Source organism: Mya arenaria, chromosome 15, assembly GCF_026914265.1.
Source record: "Mya arenaria isolate MELC-2E11 chromosome 15, ASM2691426v1".
Lineage (NCBI taxonomy): Eukaryota > Metazoa > Mollusca > Bivalvia > Myida > Myidae > Mya > Mya arenaria.
The window spans coordinates 7641943-7664869 of record NC_069136.1 but is presented as its reverse complement, the minus strand read 5'-3'; the positions used below and the strand labels follow the sequence as shown (position 1 = coordinate 7664869).

General features: G+C 39.9%; 1 protein-coding gene across 1 annotated transcript in view; it reads left to right on the top strand.

Moving 5' to 3' along the window:
• The window catches only part of LOC128220022 (uncharacterized), a 31152-nt gene extending 20437 nt beyond the window's left edge, over nucleotides 1-10715 (top strand). The window contains exons 13-16 of the mRNA XM_052928253.1: nucleotides 408-1160; nucleotides 2036-2186; nucleotides 6831-6986; nucleotides 7992-10715. Of these exons, the coding sequence (XP_052784213.1) occupies nucleotides 408-1160; nucleotides 2036-2186; nucleotides 6831-6986; nucleotides 7992-8162 (1231 nt within the window). The 3' untranslated portion in view covers nucleotides 8163-10715. The remainder of the gene's footprint in view (nucleotides 1-407; nucleotides 1161-2035; nucleotides 2187-6830; nucleotides 6987-7991) is intronic.
• The last annotated feature ends 12212 nt before the right edge of the window (nucleotides 10716-22927 follow it).

Genomic DNA, 22927 nt, shown 5'->3' with positions numbered 1-22927 from the left:
AGGTCTTTGGTTTAAGCCCTGACTGGCTGCATACTTTTATCACTGTGTGACATTTATACAATAACTTGGCTAGGCACAAGACAGGTGTAACGTCTTCTACATGTATATAGATATACAACACTTACTTAGCCATTGATGTAGGGTCAAACTAGCCATTGATGTAGAATCAAAGTAGCTATCGATATAGGTAACATATTGGCCATTGATATATGATCAAATAAGCCATTGATGTATGATCAAATAAGCCATTGATATAGGATAAAATTAGCCATTGATATGGGATTCAAATAGCCATTTATGTCGGATAAATTAGCCATATATGTTACATATTGTAAGATCTACGACAAGTTAGCCATTGATGTACAAATGTAGAATCAAATTAGAAATAATAAATCCTTCTATGACAGGTTTGCAGAAGAGCTCATGAAGGCAAATGTATCGATTCCCCCTCTTCAACTTCTGGGAGCCGACCAGGTCAGCATAAGCAGTTCCAGCCAGTCTGTCTGCAGTACAATGTCGTCTTTTCGCGACCCACTCCTTGCTTCATTTGAGGAGGAGCTAATTAACAACAGCTTGAAGATCACCACCTCAGCTAAGACTGTAACCTCATGGTCCAAAATGAAAGGTTCAATGTGTTCATCCAGGCATGTTGGAATTAATAACAGTGCAAATCAGGGAGGTTCTTTGAAAAGTCAAAATAATTTGAATAATAACAAGGTGGGTAAAAGGAACAGCCAAAGTGGAAAATTTGGCCAATCGGAAGAAAGGAGGCAAATAACAATTAATGTATCACAGGACAGTGATAATAGAGCAATTTCTTGGAAGTCTGTTAGGTCCAGCAGTTTATATCATGTTCCTGATGTAACTGACTATGCCGATTCTCTTTCTCGTACCATTATCTGTGAAGCTTTGACTGCTGTTTATGCTTTAAGCTCATGCAAAAGTGATACTATGTCAGATAGACAAATGTATGCAGTTGATCTCTACAGTGACCTTTTGGCAAAGAGTATATTGGCTTCTGCCATGGTAACTGTTGAAATGGTGAACACTGATTGGTCAGAGCAGAATAGAGTGGTCACATGGTCTGACAAGACAGAATGTGTGCAGTACAGTGAGGCAAATTTGGAAGATGATGTAACGGAGAAAAGAGACATGGAAAGGTATGAAGAATTTGTTTAATACACAGAAGTAGTTTGTCTGTTGCTGTTGGTGTTTTTTTTAGGAAAACTATTTTGAGGAATTGACATAGTTAGGCATGTCAGTGTTGTTTTAGCCAGGTTTTTCAAAAGGGCAGGGTGGTGCAGAAAAGTGGCAGGGTGGTGTGGAAAAGGGGCAGGGTGGTGCAGAAAAGTGGCAGGGTGGTGCAGAAAAGGGGCAGGGGGTGTAGAAAAGGGGAAGAGTTGTGCTTAAGAAGGGTTAGGGTGGTGCAGAAAAGGGGCAGAGGGTGCTGAAAAGTGGCAGGGTTCTGCAGAAAAGGGGCAGGGTTCTGCAGAAATGGGCTGGGTGCTGCAGAAATGGGGCAGGGTGCTGCTGAAGTAAACTGACAACTTCAAACATTGAAATTATGTTGTAATTGTATAACATTTCATAGAAGAGGGAAATTTGGGTTGTTCAATACATCGGATCACTCAAAGTTCTAGCTTGGTCCATGGTGTCCTTGAGCAATCACAGTTTTACTGAATGATGCGTGTGGCTCATGAGTTTTTGCCCATAACTCTAGCATCAGCACCGGTGGATGATAAACATGGGCCAGGGTTGGCTTCTGCTTGAAGTACTTTTCTGTACTTGTACTTTTACAAGCCTGTTCACAAAGCAATGTGTTTATTGCACCAAAATTTAATCTTTCATCTGATTTTTAGAAACCTTTTCCCTTAAACTCTATGGTATTGGTAACTCATAGGTTGAATTATTATGATACAATTTTTTTGGTAACGATCTAACCTATTTTATAATTAACTTTTTGCGTAGCCTTTTATGCATATTAATTAAAATATTTAAGAGTCATTCTTAACTAAAACAAGTGTTTTTCCTGCAGCTGTGTAGATCCAGCCCGCTGTTCTAGTGAGTATGAAGATGCCTTGGACATTCCGTACCAGTATTTGGAGCAGTTTGCTGATGTTCTCGCCTCCAAAGTTCTCATTAACTCTGTGGCCATCAGCCGTAGAGAACACCTGTCCAGCTTAAGGGTATGATAGCTTTGTGATTAGATATATTTCAATATGATTTGAAAATATTTAAAAACAGTAAGGGAATATTCATAATGAGTTGTAAAAATATTCTAAATTACATTTTCACTTTCATCTACAAAGAAAATTTGTGCAGTCTTAGGTTTTCAGGGTTTTTAGCTCTACTGGCCAAAGGCCAGAAGAGCTTATGCGATGGTAATGTGTACGTAGTATGTGCATCTGTGCGTCCGTGCGGTCGTACGTTCGTGCGTCTGTAAACAATTGCTTGCCAGGTCTGCATGAGCGAATTCTATTTTTAGCCAAGTTTACATGTACATGTAAATTCAAGTCTAGAGTTAAGGGAGACAATTTGCAAGTCTAGGATTTTGAGAGACAATTTGCTTTTTGCTTCTGCAGTTGATTTTGTGAATTACTCTGCCTTGTTCTTGTTGAAAGCCCAAAGGCCATTTTTATACGCCCGAAGGGTCGTATTATGTTATGGCCTCCATCGTCTGTCCGTCTGTCTGTCTGTCTGTCTGTCCGTCTGTCCGTCCGTTAGCAATTTCGTGTCCGGGCCATAACTTGGTAACTAATAAAGCGATTTTCAAATAACTTTATACAAATCATCACTACATTAAAAGGATGTGTCGTGCGCAATTTCCAGGTCCATACCTCAAAGACTAGAATCACCATGGAGGTGCGTTAGCAATTCCTTGTCCGGGCCACAACTTTGTCACTAATAAGGTCATTTTCAAATAACTTTATACAAAGCATCAGTACATTAAAAGGATGTGTCGCGCGCAATTTCCAGGTCCATACCTCAAACACTAGAATCACCATGGGGGGGGGCGTTACAACTTTATCACTAATAAAGTCATTTTCAAATAACTTTATACAAAGCATCATTACATTAAAAGGATGTGTCGCGCGCAATTTCCAGGTCCATACCTCAAAGACTAGAATCACCATGGGGGGGGGCATTAGCAATTCTGTTTCCGGGCCATAACTTGGTAACTAATAAAGCGATTTTCAAATAACTTTATACAAATCATCACTACATTAAAAGGATGTGTCGCGCGCAATTTCCAGGTCCATACCTCAAAGACTAGAATCACCATGGGGGTGCGTTAGCAAATCCGTGTCCGGGCCACAACTTGGTCACTAATAAAGTCATTTTCAAATAACTTTATACAAAGCATCATTACATTAAAAGGATGTGTCGCGCGCAATTTCCAGGTCCATACCTCGAACACTAGAATCACCATGGGGGGGCGTTAGCAATTCTGTGTCCGGGCCACATCTTTGTTACAAATAAAGCGATTTTCGAATAACTGTATACAAATCATCACTACATTAAAAGGATGTGTCACATGCAATTTCCAGGTCCATACCTCAAAGTCTAGAATCACCATGGGGGGGGGGACGTTAGCAATTCCATGTCCAGGCCATAACTCAAAGACTAGAATCACCAATGGGGGGTGTTAGCAATTCTGTGTCCGGGCCACATCTTTGTTACTCGTCCGTTAGCAATTCCGTGTCCGGGCCATAACTTGGTAACTAATAAAGCGATTTTCAAATAACTTTATACAAATCATAACTACATTAAAAGGATGTGTCACACGCAATTTCCAGGTCCATACCTCAAAGACTAGATTCACCATGGGGGGGCGTTAGCAATTCTGTGTCCGGGCCACATGTTCGTTACTTGTCCGTTAGCAATTCCGTGTCCGGGCCATAACTTGGTAACTAATTAAGCGATTTTCAAATAACTTTATACAAATCATCACTACATTAAAAGGATGTGTCGCGCGCAATTTCCAGGTCCATATCTCAAAGACTAGAATCACCATGGGGGTGCGTTAGTAAATCCGTGTCCGGGCCACAACTTGGTCACTAATAAAGTCATTTTCAAATAACTTTATACAAAGCATCATTACATTAAAAGGATGCGTCGTGCACAATTTCCAAGTCCATACCTCAAAGACTAGAATCACCATGGGGGGGCGTTAGCAATTCTGTGTCCAGGCCATAACTCAAAGACTAGAATCACCATGGGGGGGCGTTAGCAATTCTGTGTCCGGGCCACATCTTTGTAACTCGTCCGTTAGCAATTCCGTGTCTGGGCCATAACTTGGTTACTAATAAAGCGATTTTCAAATAACTTTATACAAATCATCACTACATTAAAAGGATGTGTCGCGCGCAATTTCCAGATCCATACCTCAAAGACTAGAATCACCATGGGGGGGCATTAGCAATTCTGTGTCCGGGCCACATCTTTGTTACTCGTCCTTTAGCAATTCCGTGTCCGGGCCATAACTTGGTAACTAATAAAGCGATTTTCAAATAACTTTATACAAATCATCACTACATTAAAAGGACCTCAAGCCGAATCTTCTTCGGGCGTATAATGCTCCGTTTCGCGGTGCTCTTGTTTAGCTTTATGTTCAGTTGTTGCGCATTCAACTTAACAAAATTGGTTGTGAATGTTTAAGTTATGCACCTGGTGTCATTACTGGCCACACCCAGGGTTCACAGGTTTGGTAAACATAAATCTGGATAGGTTTGAAAATCTTTTTATGTGTTCATGCATCCATCTCAGCACAATTGATTGTGAATGTTTGTTCAAATTGATCAATGTTGTCCTAGGATGCCCTTGACTTTGACCTTTTGACCAACTTTTCTTAACTTTTAAAACTACAGAAATTTTTACTATGAGTACAGTTTTGAAAGCATTTTTTTTTTGTCGGATGACTTTAACTTTGCACATGTATTAAAATAGTTCATGCAACTAATCTCAAGGTCTGCACAGGATAGGAAAAGTCCTGGAAAACTCCTTGAATTCGACATCAGTCCTGGAAAACTCCTTGAAAATGACATTGTCGGAAATATCCTTGAAATGTCCTGGAATAATAAAATTTTCCCATGAAAATTTATAATTCTCCTTGAAATTGGTCGGACAAACACTGTCTATTCAAAATAATCATGAATATTTACAATGCTGACCATTGGAAGTCAAATTTCATCGACGAATAGACGCCGTAAAAAGCGCCGTGATTTCCCGGTCTTTAACCCGTTATTTAACACTGCCTTTATAGTGCCGCGCGCAGAATAGCATGTTTCCGGTTGTTTACTTCCGATAATCTGATAAAAATGTCTTCGCGAGGAAAATGTGTGTTTAGAAGTGAATGGGAGGCGAATGAAAACTATAGATGATGGCTTCAACCATTTAAGGCCAACAAGACAAAAGCGCTTTGTATTGTTTGCGATAAACTGTTTGACATATCAAATATGGGAGAAGCTGCACTGAAATCGCATGCGAAGGGAGATAATCATGTAAATAACATGTCGAGGGATCAAAATAACAATGTTCATCAAAGATCACACTAGCACCTTTATATCGAACACGGTATACACTCCTGGAAAAAATATTTTAAGTCCTGGAAAAGTCCTGGAATTTGATGATGACAAGTCTGTATGAACCATGAATCTGCTTTCAATACTTTCTGGGCTCAGATGTTGAACGTGCTACGTTTTCAGGTAACCCAAACACAAAACATAAATTATATGTCTGTTGCCTTCTACCCATACATACATGCTCTTGATTGATATGACCACAAAAGCCATGCCAGTAGAGCATAGGCCCTTTTGGGCCTCTTGTTTAATTATAACTATGGCTCGCACATCTTTAGTTAACTACTTGTTAAAAATCTTTTAAATATTCATGTTAGTGCAGTCATCGAAATTAGACTTTTGGATCAACAAGCCCAAATTATTATACTATTACTTGGCATCAAATTTTTGAACAAGCCCTGCTATATAAAATTCAGAATTTGAGCAAGCCCGAAAGACATTTTACCAGTGCAGGGCTTGCGGGCCTGTGCTAATTTCGACCACTGTTAGTGTCAATCTTAAGCAGCGGACATGACCATGTGTACAGCGTTCTTCCTAAATGTAGTGTCAATCTTAAGCAGCGGACATGACCATGTGTACAGCGTTCTTCCTAAATGATATAAAAGGGAAGGGTCGTGGTCTTATATCCCAAATTCTAGGGGTTGCTTCATCTAGGAGAGATTTTCAACATTGCAGAACTACTGTTGAAAACCTCTTCTACATGGTTACAAAACCACTCTATCCCCTGGTTTTGGCCCAGGAAACAGACTGAATAGTGTTTTATAACCAAGTCAATTAGTATAAACTAAGAATAATTTTATTTATCATAGACTATGGGCAAATAATTATAATAGGTAAATTCATTATGAGTAAAACAGTTGGTTACATTTTGTCATTTTGCATCTTTAACTGTTGGCAGGCATGTTTACAATAACTATTTAAGATTGACTGAATCCAGATTGTAACCAAATATTCTTATCATTATAAACTCAAATCTTCCCATATTGTACATTATATTATTCAATGTATGGCTAAATGCATAAAACACAGCGAAGAGGGCTCAGTAGATCCCCCTAGCCTTGAGCCAGTAAGATTTTCCAAAATGAAGGAGGTATACTATTTAGTGAATATTGAATTATATACTTATAATCACTGATTCTGTGACTGTTTTGATGATCCTAACTTGGCTTTCTTGTATAATTAATGTGCTGAAGGCTTTATAATGCAATAAATCTTGAGTCTTGTATTTTACGTGTAATTTGTAATGTACAGCAACAGTATGGCCGCCCTATCGCCACCGGTAACTGGGGGTGTGGGGCATTTGGTGGAGACCCCCACCTCAAGTCCCTCCTGCAGTGGATGGCAGCTAGCTATGCTGGATGTCCTTGCCTTCTCTACTACACCTTCCAAAATGCCAACATGGAAAAGGTACTGTAATTCCTTCATGTTTTGTCCGCATTGACAAGGTACTGTATTTCCCAAAAGTCCACCTTGATCATCAATGCAGCATCCTTTATATCTTGAGCCATGCAGGTATATAAATGTTCTAATTCCATTTTTGGTTTTAATGAAAATTTCCTGTGTAGCTTGAACAATTATTGAATCTGTCAATGCTATGCCAATGTTGCTGCATGTATCGGCATAAGGCAGTGTTACTTTTCCCTGCCCATGTTTTCCATCCTTGTCCCTTCTGGAGCCTTCATATTTGTCTACGAATGGCCCCTGCTCGTCATCCATGTCTTCAGATCCGACATCAGACATTTTGGCTTTATTATGGAAATTTTATCACAGATAGAAATTACAGCTTACTGCTGCAACTGTATTTGTTACATGCTTGCCTCTCTTGTAACTTTTATATTATGCCCCCCTCCTAAGAAGCTTGGATACATTGCTTTGCACATGTCTGTTTGTCTGTCTGTTGACCAAACCTTGTCCTTTTTATAATTAGAGAGTACTTAGGCCTACAGTCCCCAAACTTGGTAGGGAGGTTGGTCATGACCATCAGATGATTATGAAATCAGTAACACAAAATCTCTTGATGATTAATGAATAGAGTATATTTAGGCTTTTGGTCCTCATACCAGATAGGGAAGTTGGTCATGACCCCTATTGATTTTGAGGTCAGCAGGTGAAAGGTTTAGGTCACAGTGACCTTTAAGAAAAAGAGTTAATTTAAATCAAAGTTGATCCTTTAATCTTATTTTGTACTCAAGTACTTGTTCCATAATGGATAGTGGATTAAAACAAGGAAAGTGTTATATTTCTTTGACAAAATTTTGTAAGCCGTTGGAAAGCATATAGTAATACAGATGATATGTGGATGTGTGTTGTCTGATGCATGTGGTACTTTGTTACTGCCTCACCCCTTGTGTGGAGTTACAAGCTAGCTAGTTAAAAGCTAGTGGACACATAGTTACAATGTTTCCTTTATAGTTCCAGGAAGTGGTTGACCTGATACTAGAGCGAGGCTGGGACGTGTCTCGTCTGATGCAGGTTGTGCGGCGTTATTGCATTACCACTTGCGAGGAGATAGAAGCCAGTGGGGCTCCGACTCGACAACTGTTTGACGTCATACTGCAGGGTGAAATCTTCCCGGGTGTTTAGAATTTGGAACATTTAAAGATTTGCGAATGAAGCTAAAAAAAATGCAATATTCCTACGGCTTGAATTTATATAAGATGAGATGGCACATTTGTTTATATTGAAATATTTCCAGCAGGGGTTTTAAAGCTCATTATCAATCTTGAAATCAGCATTGCCAGCTGTTAACATCAGGCTAGTGTACAGTAAAGATTATTTTTTTGCGTGGACAATTGTATCCAAAACAGTAAAAAGTACCTTAAAATGAATATAAATTACTTTTGAAATCATTTGGAAAGAGATCGAAGTCCCTTGACACTGCTTTGAGAAGGAACTTATACCCAAACAAACCCCCAGCTATTTTTCAAGATTGACAATTGTCAACTGTTATAACCCTGGATTTCCAGGCTGGCAAAATATTGTGAACTAATGTTACTATAATACTCCTGATTCAAATTTCATGTACACTTTACCTAGAATTAATTTTTATGGTTCCTCTTGCATGATAAAAGGATAATGCAAGGTGCATGCTGGTTGAATTCAGTAAATACTTTTATAGTCACTTTTATATTTTTGAGAAAATATTCACTTTTTGTTATTCACTGCAGTGTTAATATAGGTCACCACTTGTTTACTTGTTTTATGTTTTGTTTTTTAGCTGGGTTTTTTAATTAATGAAGTTGAGGTAATGCATAGAGATGGTTTGCCTACATTGTTGGCCTTGTTCAAAATCATGACTGTTTTTTAAGATATTATTCTTAAACTTGGTACATTTGTTCACAAAGATAATACACATAGGGTTTTTCTTATGATCAATCTTCTGATACAAGAATCATTATAATTGTCTGCTTATTTGCATATGCCCACAAGTTAACGTTTTCTGTATTTAAGAAATATGGCGTCAAAGTTTTTAATTTGAACATTCAACATAGAACTTGGGTCTTTGTAGAACTTTGATATACCCTTTTCCTAATACTTTCACATAGATAATATATTCGCCATTGGATCTTTTCAAGCTGATTCCAACATAACCAAAGTCTCAATATTTGAGTGGCTTATGGCCATGTTGAATTAAGCTGACAAAATGGTTTGATTGGTCACACACAGATAGTCCGAATTTACACATAACGATCTCAATTTTGCTATTACTATAATTTTTCAACTAAAATTCTTATTCCTACAATATTTTGTCGTACACTTGGAAATGGTGCCATATTTTATATTTCATTAATTGTAGCAAGCCCATCAAATTGGCTAGATATGTGTGGAGAAATGCAACGGGTCAACTAATAAAAATAGACAAGCATTAGCATTCCCTTGTGGTACTCTTATTTTGGGTCACTTAGTCTTAATCAAACTAGGCAGCCTTAATATTTTCAAATATTACTTGAACATGTTGAACTGGGGTGGTATTCAATATAGTTATTATCCTTATCCTTAGACATGCCTCAGTGATTCCATTCAGTTGATTGGTCAATTTATTTTACAGTCCAATCAAAAAGCTGAGATTTCACTCTTAAATTTAAGATTGATCTAAGTTGTTTATTGAATATGGCCCCATTATTTTAAGATTTAAGATTAGAAACTAAGTGTTTTGATTGGCTTGTATATTAAGCTGACCAATAGGCTGAATGGAATCACTGAGGCATGTCTAAGGATAAGATCAATATTGAATTCTGGCCAGCTCCAATTACTTAAAATATCTGGAGTGAGACAAGCAGAAGTACTTACTTGTATTTCATTAATCAATTTTGTGTATCTCTTGTATCTCTCTCAATAACTTTATGATTAAAACCAATATGTTACTGGTGAATAGTGAGTAAATAAACCATATTGTTGGTATGGCCTAAAAGGAATATTTGTTTCTGAAATCATGTTAAAAGGTGACCTACACTGTAAGCTGCATAAAGTATTGTGAACTATGTCAATACATGTTTTTGTCTTGTTAGTTTTCCTTTAACCTATGCTTTTTCATAGATTTCACTTTTATACTGAATGTGATTTCTGGTTTCGTTTAATTGTATTTTCTAAGTGCTATAACCTCTGTTTTCATTTCTTTCAGCCTTTTTATAGGCGTTATTTGGCTATATTCTTGAGGTAAAAAAGTATCTATTGTTCCCAATTTGAATGCACATATTTTGACATTTATCTTTGGAAAATAGTGTCTTGACCACGAATTTACTAAATAAGAGATAGTATTTCACAGGCATTGAACAGATTACATTTGATTATTTGATTAATATAATTATATCTTGCTTGTAAATCTCAGTCTTTTTATTCCCCACTGATGGAATACCGTAAACCCTCAAATAAGGTTCACCCTCAAATAAGGTTCACGCTTAATGGTGAAGAATGACAAATTTATATATTTTATCAAAGATGATGGTATCATAAAGTTCCTGTCAGCAAAAAAACGGTTATAATCTAAATCAGAACTCTTCCCTAGCTCCGACCTTCTGCATAAATCTTATTCAATATGTTTAGATACATAAAGCTTTGATTATTTTGCCATATTGATATGCTATTGGTGTAACTTGTTTTGTTTAATTCACGCTTATTAAAATTATTTGAACCACACACTTTATTGTTTGTTTCTTTGGGTTAAGAGAAAAAAACCACTCCGGAGGAAATGTTTCACAACTTTCAAAAAATTGGAGATTTTCAGGATGCAATATCTTTGGAAACTTTGGCTGTGTCTGATGTCATTATTTTTTATGGCCCTGATGGGTGACATACAGTATTCGAACTGTCTGTCCGTGCGAGCGTCCGGAACAAAACGCTGTATACACATCAGGAGAACTGTTTTGTTGTACGCCCTGTTTTGTCTAACTTATGTGTTAGGTTTCTGTTGACCAGCAGATAAACATTACTGATGGGTCAGTATGTCAAAGCTAAATTAAAGCCATGGATCGAATCACCTTTTACATGTTTCTGACTTAGCCGTTTTAAAAACATCCCTTGTTTTACCAGTTCACATGACTTGAATATTCATCGCTGTTAAATGCTGTGGCTTAAAACATAGGAAGAAGCTCAGCAGTCTCCGTAAATATGGTCAAAAGGTCAGCCACGAACACTACTGAAATGTGTTTGCAAGTCCTTATATACATTGTCGAAATTTCAATGGTATGGTTTCAAAAACTAAGAGTAGATGGAATGGACTTGGTAAAGGTCATCCGAGGAAACATGGACATTTGTTTGCGAAACTTTGCAATCTATTCAAAATCGCAATGTTGTAGCTTCAAAAAAATAATAAAGAAGTAGGTGAACAGGTCATCGTTCATGCCACCAAAGACATGCCACCATAATATTATGGTAATTGGTTTGTCACAACTATACACAAGGGCCAACACTCACTGCTGTAGCTTTAGTGAGAAAAAGTGAAAAATAATACTCTCATTTGGACATCAAAGGTAAGTAAAAATATTTATTTGCCAACTTTACACATGGTTAAATTATCAATGTTGTAGCTTTGAAAAAGAAATTAGGTACAGTTTATGTAAAATTTGAATTTTGTTTACAAAACTGGAAACATTGTTTAATGCTGTAGCTTCAATAAGCTGGAGATATTTTTTCTTTTCGGTTGCTTTGGAAAATAAATATTGCGGCATGGAACCACTTCAATTATATTTCAGGGAATTGGAAATAAGCCACGCAAGGAAGGTGTCTGTAATGTTTTGAAATATGAGCCCATAGTTTTTATTTATAATTATTTTACTCTTTGATACCAAAATTGCAGAAAATAAATTAAAAAAAACCCCCTGAAACTTAGTGGGCGGCGAACCCACATCGGTGCAGAAAATCGCTTCAAACGCTATTCAAAATCTTGGACGTCAAAGACAATATTTGAGCATATATCAACATTTGATGAAGGGTTGCAGCCGTCAGTATCTTAGTTTTAAGACTACGTATGCACCAGTCAATTGTAATCACGCGGTGGTATCCCGGGGATAGCCGGGGAAATGGGCCGTGTTTTTACCTTTCAGGTGGCCCGCATTGCCGGGAGAATGCGGTGGTTTTGTCTTCGCGCAAAATATAGCGGGGAATGGGCCTTACCTAGGGTCCCTTGGGTGCGGGGGCATTTGGCGGGGATTTTACCATCAGTTCGTCCTCGCAGGGCGGGGATTTTACCCGGGGTTAGCTAAACCGAAAGTCAAAGTCCCCGCTATTCCCCGGACCTGGGGGCCGTGGTTACAATTAACTGGTGCATTAATTATGATATGCCACTCTTTTTTTCGTATTTTTTCTGTGTTTCATTTTGCAATTTGCAAAACACGAGCGAGCCCGTTAAACAAGGCTTGAAACTATATCTGCTAGAGAGACACCCAAATGGCATTTCTAATTTTGGGCTGGGGGTTTCAGAGAGTTTCAAAATGTCCAATTACGCAATATAAAGAAATTGGAACAATAGTTTTTGACAACATTTGTTTTAAAGTTTTTCCGACATAATTCAATAGAGCCACGCTCCCTGGCTGCCACGTTTTTCAACGACTGCACTTTGGTGGAGGATTTCTCTATGGTCGCTCAATCGGTTCCTATAAATGACTATGAAAGCTGACAGGTAGTTTCACAGAACAGTTATTTAATAAATTTTCTTCCTGGTACCATGGCAATAATAGTTATAGTTTGAAAATCTCTTTGAACGAGTTTAGTATACTATTATGCTAGAAACTATTTTTAATTTTCAAATGCAGTTTCAGAAAGGAAGATTCCTTAAGTTCACTGGGTCAACTCGGATAGAGTTTCAATCGATGATCATTTTTGTGAAATTATTTTGAGATCAGGTATGTAGTTTCATATATGTATGAGAGTAAACCGCCGTTTAACTTGGTTTGGAATTATTTTAGAAAACTTTTTTTAGGAAAATCATACCAGGAACATTCCTCTGAAACTATTTTGAAATTTGAACAGTCGTGTCAGACAAGAAAACGGAATATATTTTAATGAATAAATCAATTTAAAACCCCACTTTCCCTTTCAACGGAGGGTCAGTCAATGAACATTTCTTTCAGTAGTTACAGGAAGTTTTATGAACACTGCCTGCATCGGACCACTCTTGATGTCATTCGTCGCAGGTCACCGCTGTATTTTGGGTAAAAAAACTGTTTTGGCGGATACCCCACCAAGCGTTGGGGGAACATTCCTTCTTTGAATTCCAAACTGTTTTAAATAACACGTAGGGATCCGACGGGGTCCAGCTAAAACATTTGGACATGTACTCACCATTTTCGAAACAACTGAATTATAGCTATCTTTATTCCTCGTGTATCTATTATACCATAGAATGTTATTGCACTCTTGTGTTTCCCTTATAAGAGTGATTGTGCGGTTATTTCCCTTTACTCAGTTTGCTGTTTGGCATTATACTATGTGCGCATCCTTACTTCGACCACGGGGACGCTGGCACTTCCACACACCTTAGCTTACTATGGAAAGCTCCATTATATAGAATAAATGTTTTATTTCGATGCCTTATAACACCATACTCTCTTGGCAATGGCGTGAATTATACAGAACCAAGCCAAAAGTGAGTAAACTTTTTTTCATGACTCATACATAAAACATATAACACCTAAAACATAATGGAAATCTTTCTCGTAAAATAGCAGAATGGTGGCTAATATTTCAGTTCTGCCTATCTTGATCAGCAGGTGTCGTATACCTTAGAAACGGCAAAATAAAGTAAACGCGTAAAGTCTATTTCAAATCAGGAACCACCTATATGTGGTGGTATTTATGAGGTTATTCAAAGTTAGATTTTCACAAGCAACCACAGATTGTCAATTGCCAGAATAACACATTCATATTGCATATTACAAATGTGTTTAATTCTCGTGAGTTAGATTATGAATATTATGCTTCAATTTCTTATTGTCGATGTAATATTACCTTTTTGCGGATTTCAACGACGTCATTTCCAATATTACGCTATGTTCGCATTCAGTTTGGCGAGCTTTTCTTAAAATCTACAATTACATAATTTCATATCCTATTAAAGGCATATTCTGAAAGAAAATTTATTTGTTTGTTTTTCATTGTAAGGTCGCAAAATATCTCGCCTAGTGAAAACCAAATGTAAATATTTAAATATAGCTTCCGGTGGTCACTCGATAAAATATATTGCATGCTGACACTGAGGCCTTCGCCGGATACCACCAAGACAATAAATTATGAAAGTATTCTGCTGAAATTGCTGATTTGAACTCGGTCCGCCTGATCATTTTACACTCATTTAACTAGCTATTTAAACCACTCGCCTGCTGAGACAATTGACAGTTCATTGCCAAACGGAAATATTTAGTTGTCAGTAAGCAGGATGGATATATCACTAAACATAATGGATAAGTCAGCAAGCAGAGTGGTTAAGTCAGCAAAAAGGATTGACATGCCGGCATGCAGGAGGGCATTTCAGCAAACATACGTATGTAGTTGAAATGCCAACAATTGAAATGGACTTATGCGCAAGCCAGATTGATATATTAGTAAGCAAGAGTGATATGCCAAATAGCAGGATGGACATGTCAGTTAACAGTTTGACTTGTCAGAAGGCAGGATGGACATGTCAGTTAACAGTTTGACTTGTCAGTAGGCAGGACGGACATGTCAGTTAACAGTTTGACTTGTCAGTAGGCAGGACGGACATGTCAGCTAACAGTTTGACTTGTCAGTAGGCAGGATGGACATGTCAGTTAACAGCTTGACTTGTCAGTAGGCAGGATGGACATGTCAGTAAACAGTTTGACTTGTCAGTAGGCAGGATGGTCATGTCAGTTAACAGCTTGACTTGTCAGTAGGCAGGATGTACATTTCAGTTAACAGTTTGACTTGTCAGTAGGCAGGGTGGACATGTCAGTTAACAGTTTGACTTGTCAGTAGGCAGGATGTACATTTCAGTTAACAGTTTGACTTGTCAGTAGGCAGGGTGGACATGTCAGTTAACAGTTTGACTTGTCAGTAGGCAGGACGGACATGTCAGTTAACAGTTTGACTTGTCAGTAGGCAGGATGGACATGTCAGTTAACAGTTTGACTTGTCAGTAGGCAGGGCGGACATGTCAGTTAACAGTTTGACTTGTCAGTAGGCAGGATGGACATGTCAGTTAACAGTTTGACTTGTCAGTAGGCAGGATGGACATGCGGCAAGATTGGCGTGTCAGCAAGCAGAATATGCATGTTATAATGCAATATTAGAACGCCAATTTGGGTAAAAAACGGTGAATGAAGAAAAAAAGTATTTATAGTCTTTTACTTAAACCTCTGATTTAAAATTTCCTTTTACCTCCTACAGCACAATTATATTTTCAGTGTGAAACTCGTTTCAGGGTTATGATACTCATAACTCTCATTAAATTATTTGATGAACAATATAAGTTATACCTTCACTGAACGACACATACCATACATACGATAATTACTGCAAATAAGTCGTTCGATATGAACACTTAACGTTGAATAATTTGAAAAACAAAAACCCAGCAAACTGTCATCTCTTAGGATCAAAAGTTTTAATATACGAAAGAAAAAGATAAATATATGGTTTATACGCTTTAGCAATATATGTGTGAATTGAATTGATTCCTTTCCTGTTCCTACATTTTTGATTTACGACGATTATTAATTGTCGTAAGACGTACCCTCAAATTTAAAAGGAAACCGGGTTTTCACATGGAACATGTTTTCATACAGTGTTAATGTCTCTGTTCATGTAACAACGGAGCTGTAGTCTGTGTGGCTAGAGATCTGTATAAAAGGCATCTACAAAACGTCCAGGATGTTCGCGTTCTTGTACTTCACGACAGAGGGTATTTACCTCAAACAACAATGAGGGCATTGTGCGCACAAAAGAGATATATCTCAGAAATGGCTGCGTGGTTGGATGTCCCCATGTACAGTGTTGATGACGTCCGCGTGAATATGTCGGTATCAACAAAATCCTAATGGGATCTGACACGATACATGTTTCATTGTATACATTATAATAATGAAAGCTGTCATCATTACGCGTACAAAAATGACATTACTTAAGATTCCGGCAAAGTAGCGGTACTTGGGCTGTATTTGATGGGAAAACGATCCCGCATCTCGCAAATAATCCAGATCATGTTCTGGTAAATATTGCCAATAGATAACAAGCGCTTGTTTTTAGTTTGAAACAACACGACACATAAACTTACTTAATGATGGGCCTATTGTTCAGAAATAACTTTTAAGTTAACCACGTGATTAACGAAATCAACTGCATCAGTTAATTCAAATCTTGTTTTGCACCAGTCAATTGTAACCACGGCCTCCAGGTCCGGGGAACAGCGGGGACTTTGACTTTCAGTCCAGCCAAGCCCGGGGAAAATCCCCGTCCTGCGGGGACGAACTGTTGGTAAAATCCCCGCCAAATGCCCCCGCACCACAAGGACCTAAGGCCCATTCCCCGATATTTTTGGCGCCAATACAAAAGCACCGTATTCATCCGGCACTGCGGGGCCACCTGGAAGGTTAACACACGGTCCATTTCTCCGGCTATCCCCGGACCTTGGAGGGGGTGGGGTGGGGGGTTGGGCGTGGTTACAATTAACTGGTGCATTAGATAAACAGCACATCACACGTGCATCCATAAAACTCCCAGAGATGTAGCGATATGAAAGTTAGAAACGATGACGGGATTAACGACGTCGTTGTTAAATTTTAAAGATGAACTATTTGATGATGCGCTCCTATATTTCAATAAAACAATTACAACTGAAAATTTTGTCTCAACTCTTGTTAGAAATGCAGCAGATCATAAGTGTATCTGTGAAACTTACAGAGGAATATTGATTTGAAAACGATATTGACCAAAGTTTAGAAAAATGTCTGAAAAACTGGAAAACTATTTTTCAAATGAATGGTCAATTGCGTATTTCCAAATATATCTTTGTTTTAACTAATGCAGCCTTTTTAAATTTCATTTTTTTTGGCAACCTTTTCCGGTTCGAAAGCGTCGTGTTTAGTTTTGATCAGGAGCACTTAACTAAAATAGATTTTATAAGTTGTTTTTTAAGTTGATATTCTCACTCCTGAGTCTTGACCCAGTGACCACAAGAACTTAACATTTTTTTGTAAAACAACGTTACGACTAGAACGAAAAAGGTTATTAATAATAATCGTCACATAATATTTCCGAGTTAAATGTTTGTTACACGTTTAACAAATCCGGACAGATATATAACAATACACGGCTCCTTAAGGATGCCCCGACAATAATTGGGATGTGGATGGTGGTCGGGAGAGGGTCTGGTCGCCCACCGCGGCTACACTATGGTCTGACACGACCACTGCGACCATGATGGGGATGTAGGTAGCGTCACCGGAAGAGGGTCTGGTCGCTCACCGCGGCTACACTATGGTCTGACACGACCACTGCGACCATGATGGGGATTTGGGTGGCGGTCACCGGGAGGGGGTCTGGTCGCCCACCGCGGCTACACTATGGTCTGACACGACCACTGCGACCATGATGGGGATGTAGGTGGTGGTCGGGAGGGGGTCTGGTCGCCCACCGCGGCTACACTATGGTCTGACACGACCACGGCGACCATGCTGGGGATGTAAGTGGTGGTCGGGAGGGGGTCTGGTCGCCCACCGCGGCTACACTATGGTCTGAAACGACCACTGCGACAATGATGGGGATGTAGGTGGCGGTCTTGAGAGGGTCTGGTCGCCCACCGCGGCTACACTATGGTCTGACACGACCACTGCCACCATGATGGGGATGTAAGTGGCGGTCGGGAGGGGGTCTGGTCGCCCACCGCGGCTACACTATTGTCTGACACGACCACTGCCACCATGATGGGAATGTAGGTGGCGGTCTTAAGAGGGTCTGGTCGCCCACCGCGGCTACACTATGGTCTGACACGACCACTGCGACCATGATGGGGATGTGGGTGGCAGTCACCGGGAGAGGGTCTGGTCGCCCACCGCGGCTACACTATGGTCTGACACGACCACTGAAACCATGATGGGGATGTAGGTGGCGGTCTTGATAGGGTCTGGTCGCCCACCGCGGCTACACTACGGTCTGACACGACCACTGCCACCATGATGGGGATGTAGGTGGCGGTCTTGATAGGGTCTGGTCGCCCACCGCGGCTACACTATGGTCTGACACGACCACTGCCACCATGATGGGGATGTAGGTGGCGGTCTTGATAGGGTCTGGTCGCCCACCGCGGCTACACTATGGTCTGACACGACCACTGCAACAATGATGGGGATGTAGGTGGCGGTCTTGATAGGGTCTGGTCGCCCACCGCGGCGGCTACACTATGGTCTGACACGACCACTGCGACCATGATGGGGATGTAGGTGGCGGTCTTAAGAGGGTCTGGTCGCCCACCGCGGCTACACTATGGTCTGACACGACCACTGCGACAATGATGGGGATGTAGGTGGCGGTCTTGAGAGGGTCTGGTCGCCCACCGCGGCTACACTATGGTCTGACACGACCACTGCCACCATGATGGGGATGTAGGTGGCGGTCTTGATAGGGTCTGGTCGCCCACCGCGGCTACACTATGGTCTTACACGACCACTGCCACCATGATGGGGATGTGGGTGGCAGTCACCGGGAGAGGGTCTGGTCGCCCACCGCGGCTACACTATTGTCTGACACGACCACTGCGACCATGATGGGGATGTGGGTGGCAGTCACCGGGAGAGGGTCTGGTCGCCCACCGCGGCTACACTATGGTCTGACACGACCACTGAAACCATGATGGGGATGTAGGTGGCGGTCTTGATAGGGTCTGGTCGCCCACCGCGGCTACACTATGGTCTGACACGACCATTGCCTCCATTATTGCTGATCATAAGGGGATTCAACATTTACAATTGATATTGTAACTATCATACTGACAGACTTCCAATCTCAATTTCGAAGCGATAAAATAGATTCTAGTATTTATTTGCAAAAACCCTCTTGTTTTACTGGTAAAGAGCTTCTTCTTTTAGAAAACTGCCGAGGACCTTAAAAATAGTACGTTACTGGAAAGATGAATGAGCTCCAGGATGGGCAACCGACCCTGGCATCATGCGGTTTTATTTAAAACATTATAATCGTATTACTGCCGTTCGCCGTTGGAATAAATATTAATGACGCCAATAAAAAGATCCGATTTCTGTTTACAGAATATTGTGTTAATGTCTTTCTTTCCTTGCTTATAAGAGTGAAATCTGAATACATTCTTATAAAATCCGTTATGTTAAAGGCCATGTCTGTGAGAACAATACAGTATTAGTTGCGATGTTCCAGGCGAGCAATTTAAATGTCATATATCATGTATATGGTTTTTCAGCAGCCGTTCCATTCAATATGTTGCCTGAGGAGATTAAATTGGAAATAAAGGCAATGATATAGAGACCTCAAATAATAAATTAAAAAGGTTAAAGAATGTCTGAGCCAAAACCCAGCTGCCCCACCGCACGTCGTTAGTGGTTCTTGAGAAGAATTGTCTGCTAGGAGTAACGGTATAACGTCCGCAATATATAAACGAGATTAACCGAACCCTAGTGTTTATTACATGTCAGTAACTACAATCGGTCGGTCGACCGGTCGGTCTGGTCGGGTCGGGTCTCGTCAGGTCGGGACTCGTCAGGTCGGGTCGGTCTGTCTGTCTTTCTGTCTGTCTGTCTGTCGGTCGATGGGTGGGTGGTTGGGTCGGTCGTCAGTCAGTCAGTCAGTCAGTCAGTCAGTCAGTCAGTCAGTCAGTCAGTCAGTCATAAAATGTTACAGACTCTTTTATTCCAAAGTATGTTAGATAAACATTGGAGCGCCGTGGAATAAACGGCAAAGCTCTTGTTTATTTTACTAGTCCAACAATGGGTTTAACTCAAAAGCTTAAAAAACAAAAACTGAAGTATGCGCCCTGCTATACAGGAACGTATTGTCTCTGGAAATATATGCACCAAGTTTCATCGAAATATCTTGAAAAAAACACAACGAGTTATGGCCAAGGTTCAGATTTTGCATGAAGCGACCGACGCCGACAACTACAACAGCCAGGGTTTCACAATCGCCCATTATAGAATTCATTAGATTCAGACGAGCTTATAGGTGTCACAGGCCATATAAGTGTGCAGCCAGGCCATACTGATCAAACAAGTTCTGGAAAAGTGATCTACCAAAAAAACGTTATATACACTTACATCTTTGACAATTTATACTGAACCCAAACACATCTCAAATGAGTAAACCATCTTCAGGGTTTGTTATGTAAACATGTCAAATATCGTTCATATGAATCTTATTGTAGATGACATTTTCTTGAAGAAGAATCGCGCCGCAGTATTCACGAATAGAATGGAGCAGATGCATACACATTCGAGAAGAAAAATGTGTACATTTAAAACAACATTCTTTCCTCGAAATGAGCGCACCTGCTCCATTATGTTCGTGAATGAAATGTCGTCTCGTATTAGTGCCTCAACTGAATTACATATTCTGATGTATGACGTGTATAGCTAACCCCTCGCCCTCTTCTCCGAATGTGAACCGAACACTCCTTTCCTTTTTTAGCCGAACCCAGTCCTTGGCAGTTTGTGTGTGATTATTCAGAAATCTCTTATACAATTCCTTTCAACGTGCTTGTGGTATTTGCTTAATTTAATTACTTTTTGGCATGAAATAAGCCGTCTGAGATGAAACAAGAGCATCTGTAGGGATTCTCCGATCTTAATTTGGCAAAAAAGTGTAATGAAGGATGGCATTTTGCGCTTGAAAATACCGTAATACAATTCTTTATTTAGGTCAGAAAATGTCAGTTACTAAAAGTGAATTCCCAGGTCGAGGGCTAAGAGCTAGACTGTTGTAACGCCTCCTATTCCCATATTGAGTTATTACCGTTTTGCCCTAAGCCCTCGAAGTGTGTCATTACTCTTCTAATGGCTGTAGCCGGCAGGCCTGACTTGAGTACCGCAAACCTGGTATCGTTAGAACCTTATGTAGAATATGCCGCTTAAAGAGCCCCGCCTTCATTTTATTACCGGAGTTTGATAAAGTGATTTAGTTTCATCAAACACTTCGAAAATAATGTTTTGACAGTCATCCGTCAGACGGCCGTATTGTGAAAAGGTTTGTAAAAGTGTTTTAAAAACTAAACTCTCAATCAAACTCTGGTAAAATACCGAAGGCGGGGCCCCGTAAGCGGCTTAGACTGCGCTATGTTTCATTTAAATTGGTGAAGAAATAGTAAAGTTATCCTTGTTTAAAGTCTTCATTCGAAGCAAAATGTTCCCTTCCGACGTAGCATTAATGACGCAATTTACCACATGGTATACACACACTGTTTATTAAACTTTCGTTGTTTTTGTCACGACTTAGCGATTGACATCAAACTATTGACAGAGAATAGACATTTTTCCCTGTTTGTCAAAAGAAAAATGTCTTTACTATCGATGGCAACTTTAGTTTTAAGTTAGTCTGCCCTCTCTACGACGAACCTAAAAGTTGTCTACTTAGAAAACTATGTATGAACGAACATATTTGTTATGATGTATTCTATGAATTGAGGTCAAGCTCAGATGTGCGATTTACATTGATTTTTTTTCTTTTATCAAAAGCATTTGTATTAAGAAACGATATTTTTTATGTATTTAAACCCTTGTTGATTAAATTCTCAACTTGTACCTTTTTAGAAATTTTGTAATAATTACACTTAAGAATATGTGTAACAGGTTTGAACCAGTTTTACTGTGTAAACTGTGTAATTTACAATATAGCTATTAAGTTTGCATTTTGAGCTGCTGACCTTTCATGGCAATAAGCATAGTTTTTTTTGTTATGTTAACCGATTCATGAAATTCTTATTTAGAGTCGAACGATCGATTTTCGACAATAGTCACCAAAACGCGCTACGGCCTCGTGTACAGTATACGGTCATGACAATAGTCACCAAAACGCGCTGCGGCCTCGTTTACAGTATACATGACAATAGTCACCAAAACGCGCTACGGCCTCGTGTACAGTATACGGTCATGACAATAGTCACCAAAACGCGCTACGGCCTCGTTTACAGTATACATGACAATAGTCACCAAAACGCGCTGCGGCCTCGTGTACAGTATACGGTCATGACAATAGTCACCAAAACTCGCTACGGCCTCGTGTACAGTATACGGTCATGACAATAGTCACCAAAACGCGCTGCGGCCTCGTGTACAGTATACGGTCATGACAATAGTCACCAAAACTCGCTACGGCCTCGTTTACAGTATACGGTCATGACAATAGTCACCAAAACTCGCTACGGCCTCGTGTACAGTATACGGTCATGACAATAGTCACCAAAACTCGCTGCGGCCTCGTGTACAGTATACGGTCATGACAATAGTCACCAAAACGCGCTACGGCCTCGTTTACAGTATACGGTCATGACAATAGTCACCAAAACGCGCTACGGCCTCGTGTACAGTATACAGTCATGACAATAGTCACCAAAACGCGCTACGGCCTCGTTTACAGTATACGGTCATGACAATAGTCACCAAAACGCGCTACGGCCTCGTTTACAGTATACATGACAATAGTCACCAAAACGCGCTACGGCCTCGTTTACAGTATACGGTCATGACAATAGTCACCAAAACTCGCTACGGCCTCGTTTACAGTATACGGTCATGACAATAGTCACCAAAACGCGCTACGGCCTCGTTTACAGTATACGGTCATGACAATAGTCACCAAAACTCGCTACGGCCTCGTTTACAGTATACGGTCATGACAATAGTCACCAAAACTCGCTACGGCCTCGTTTACAGTATACG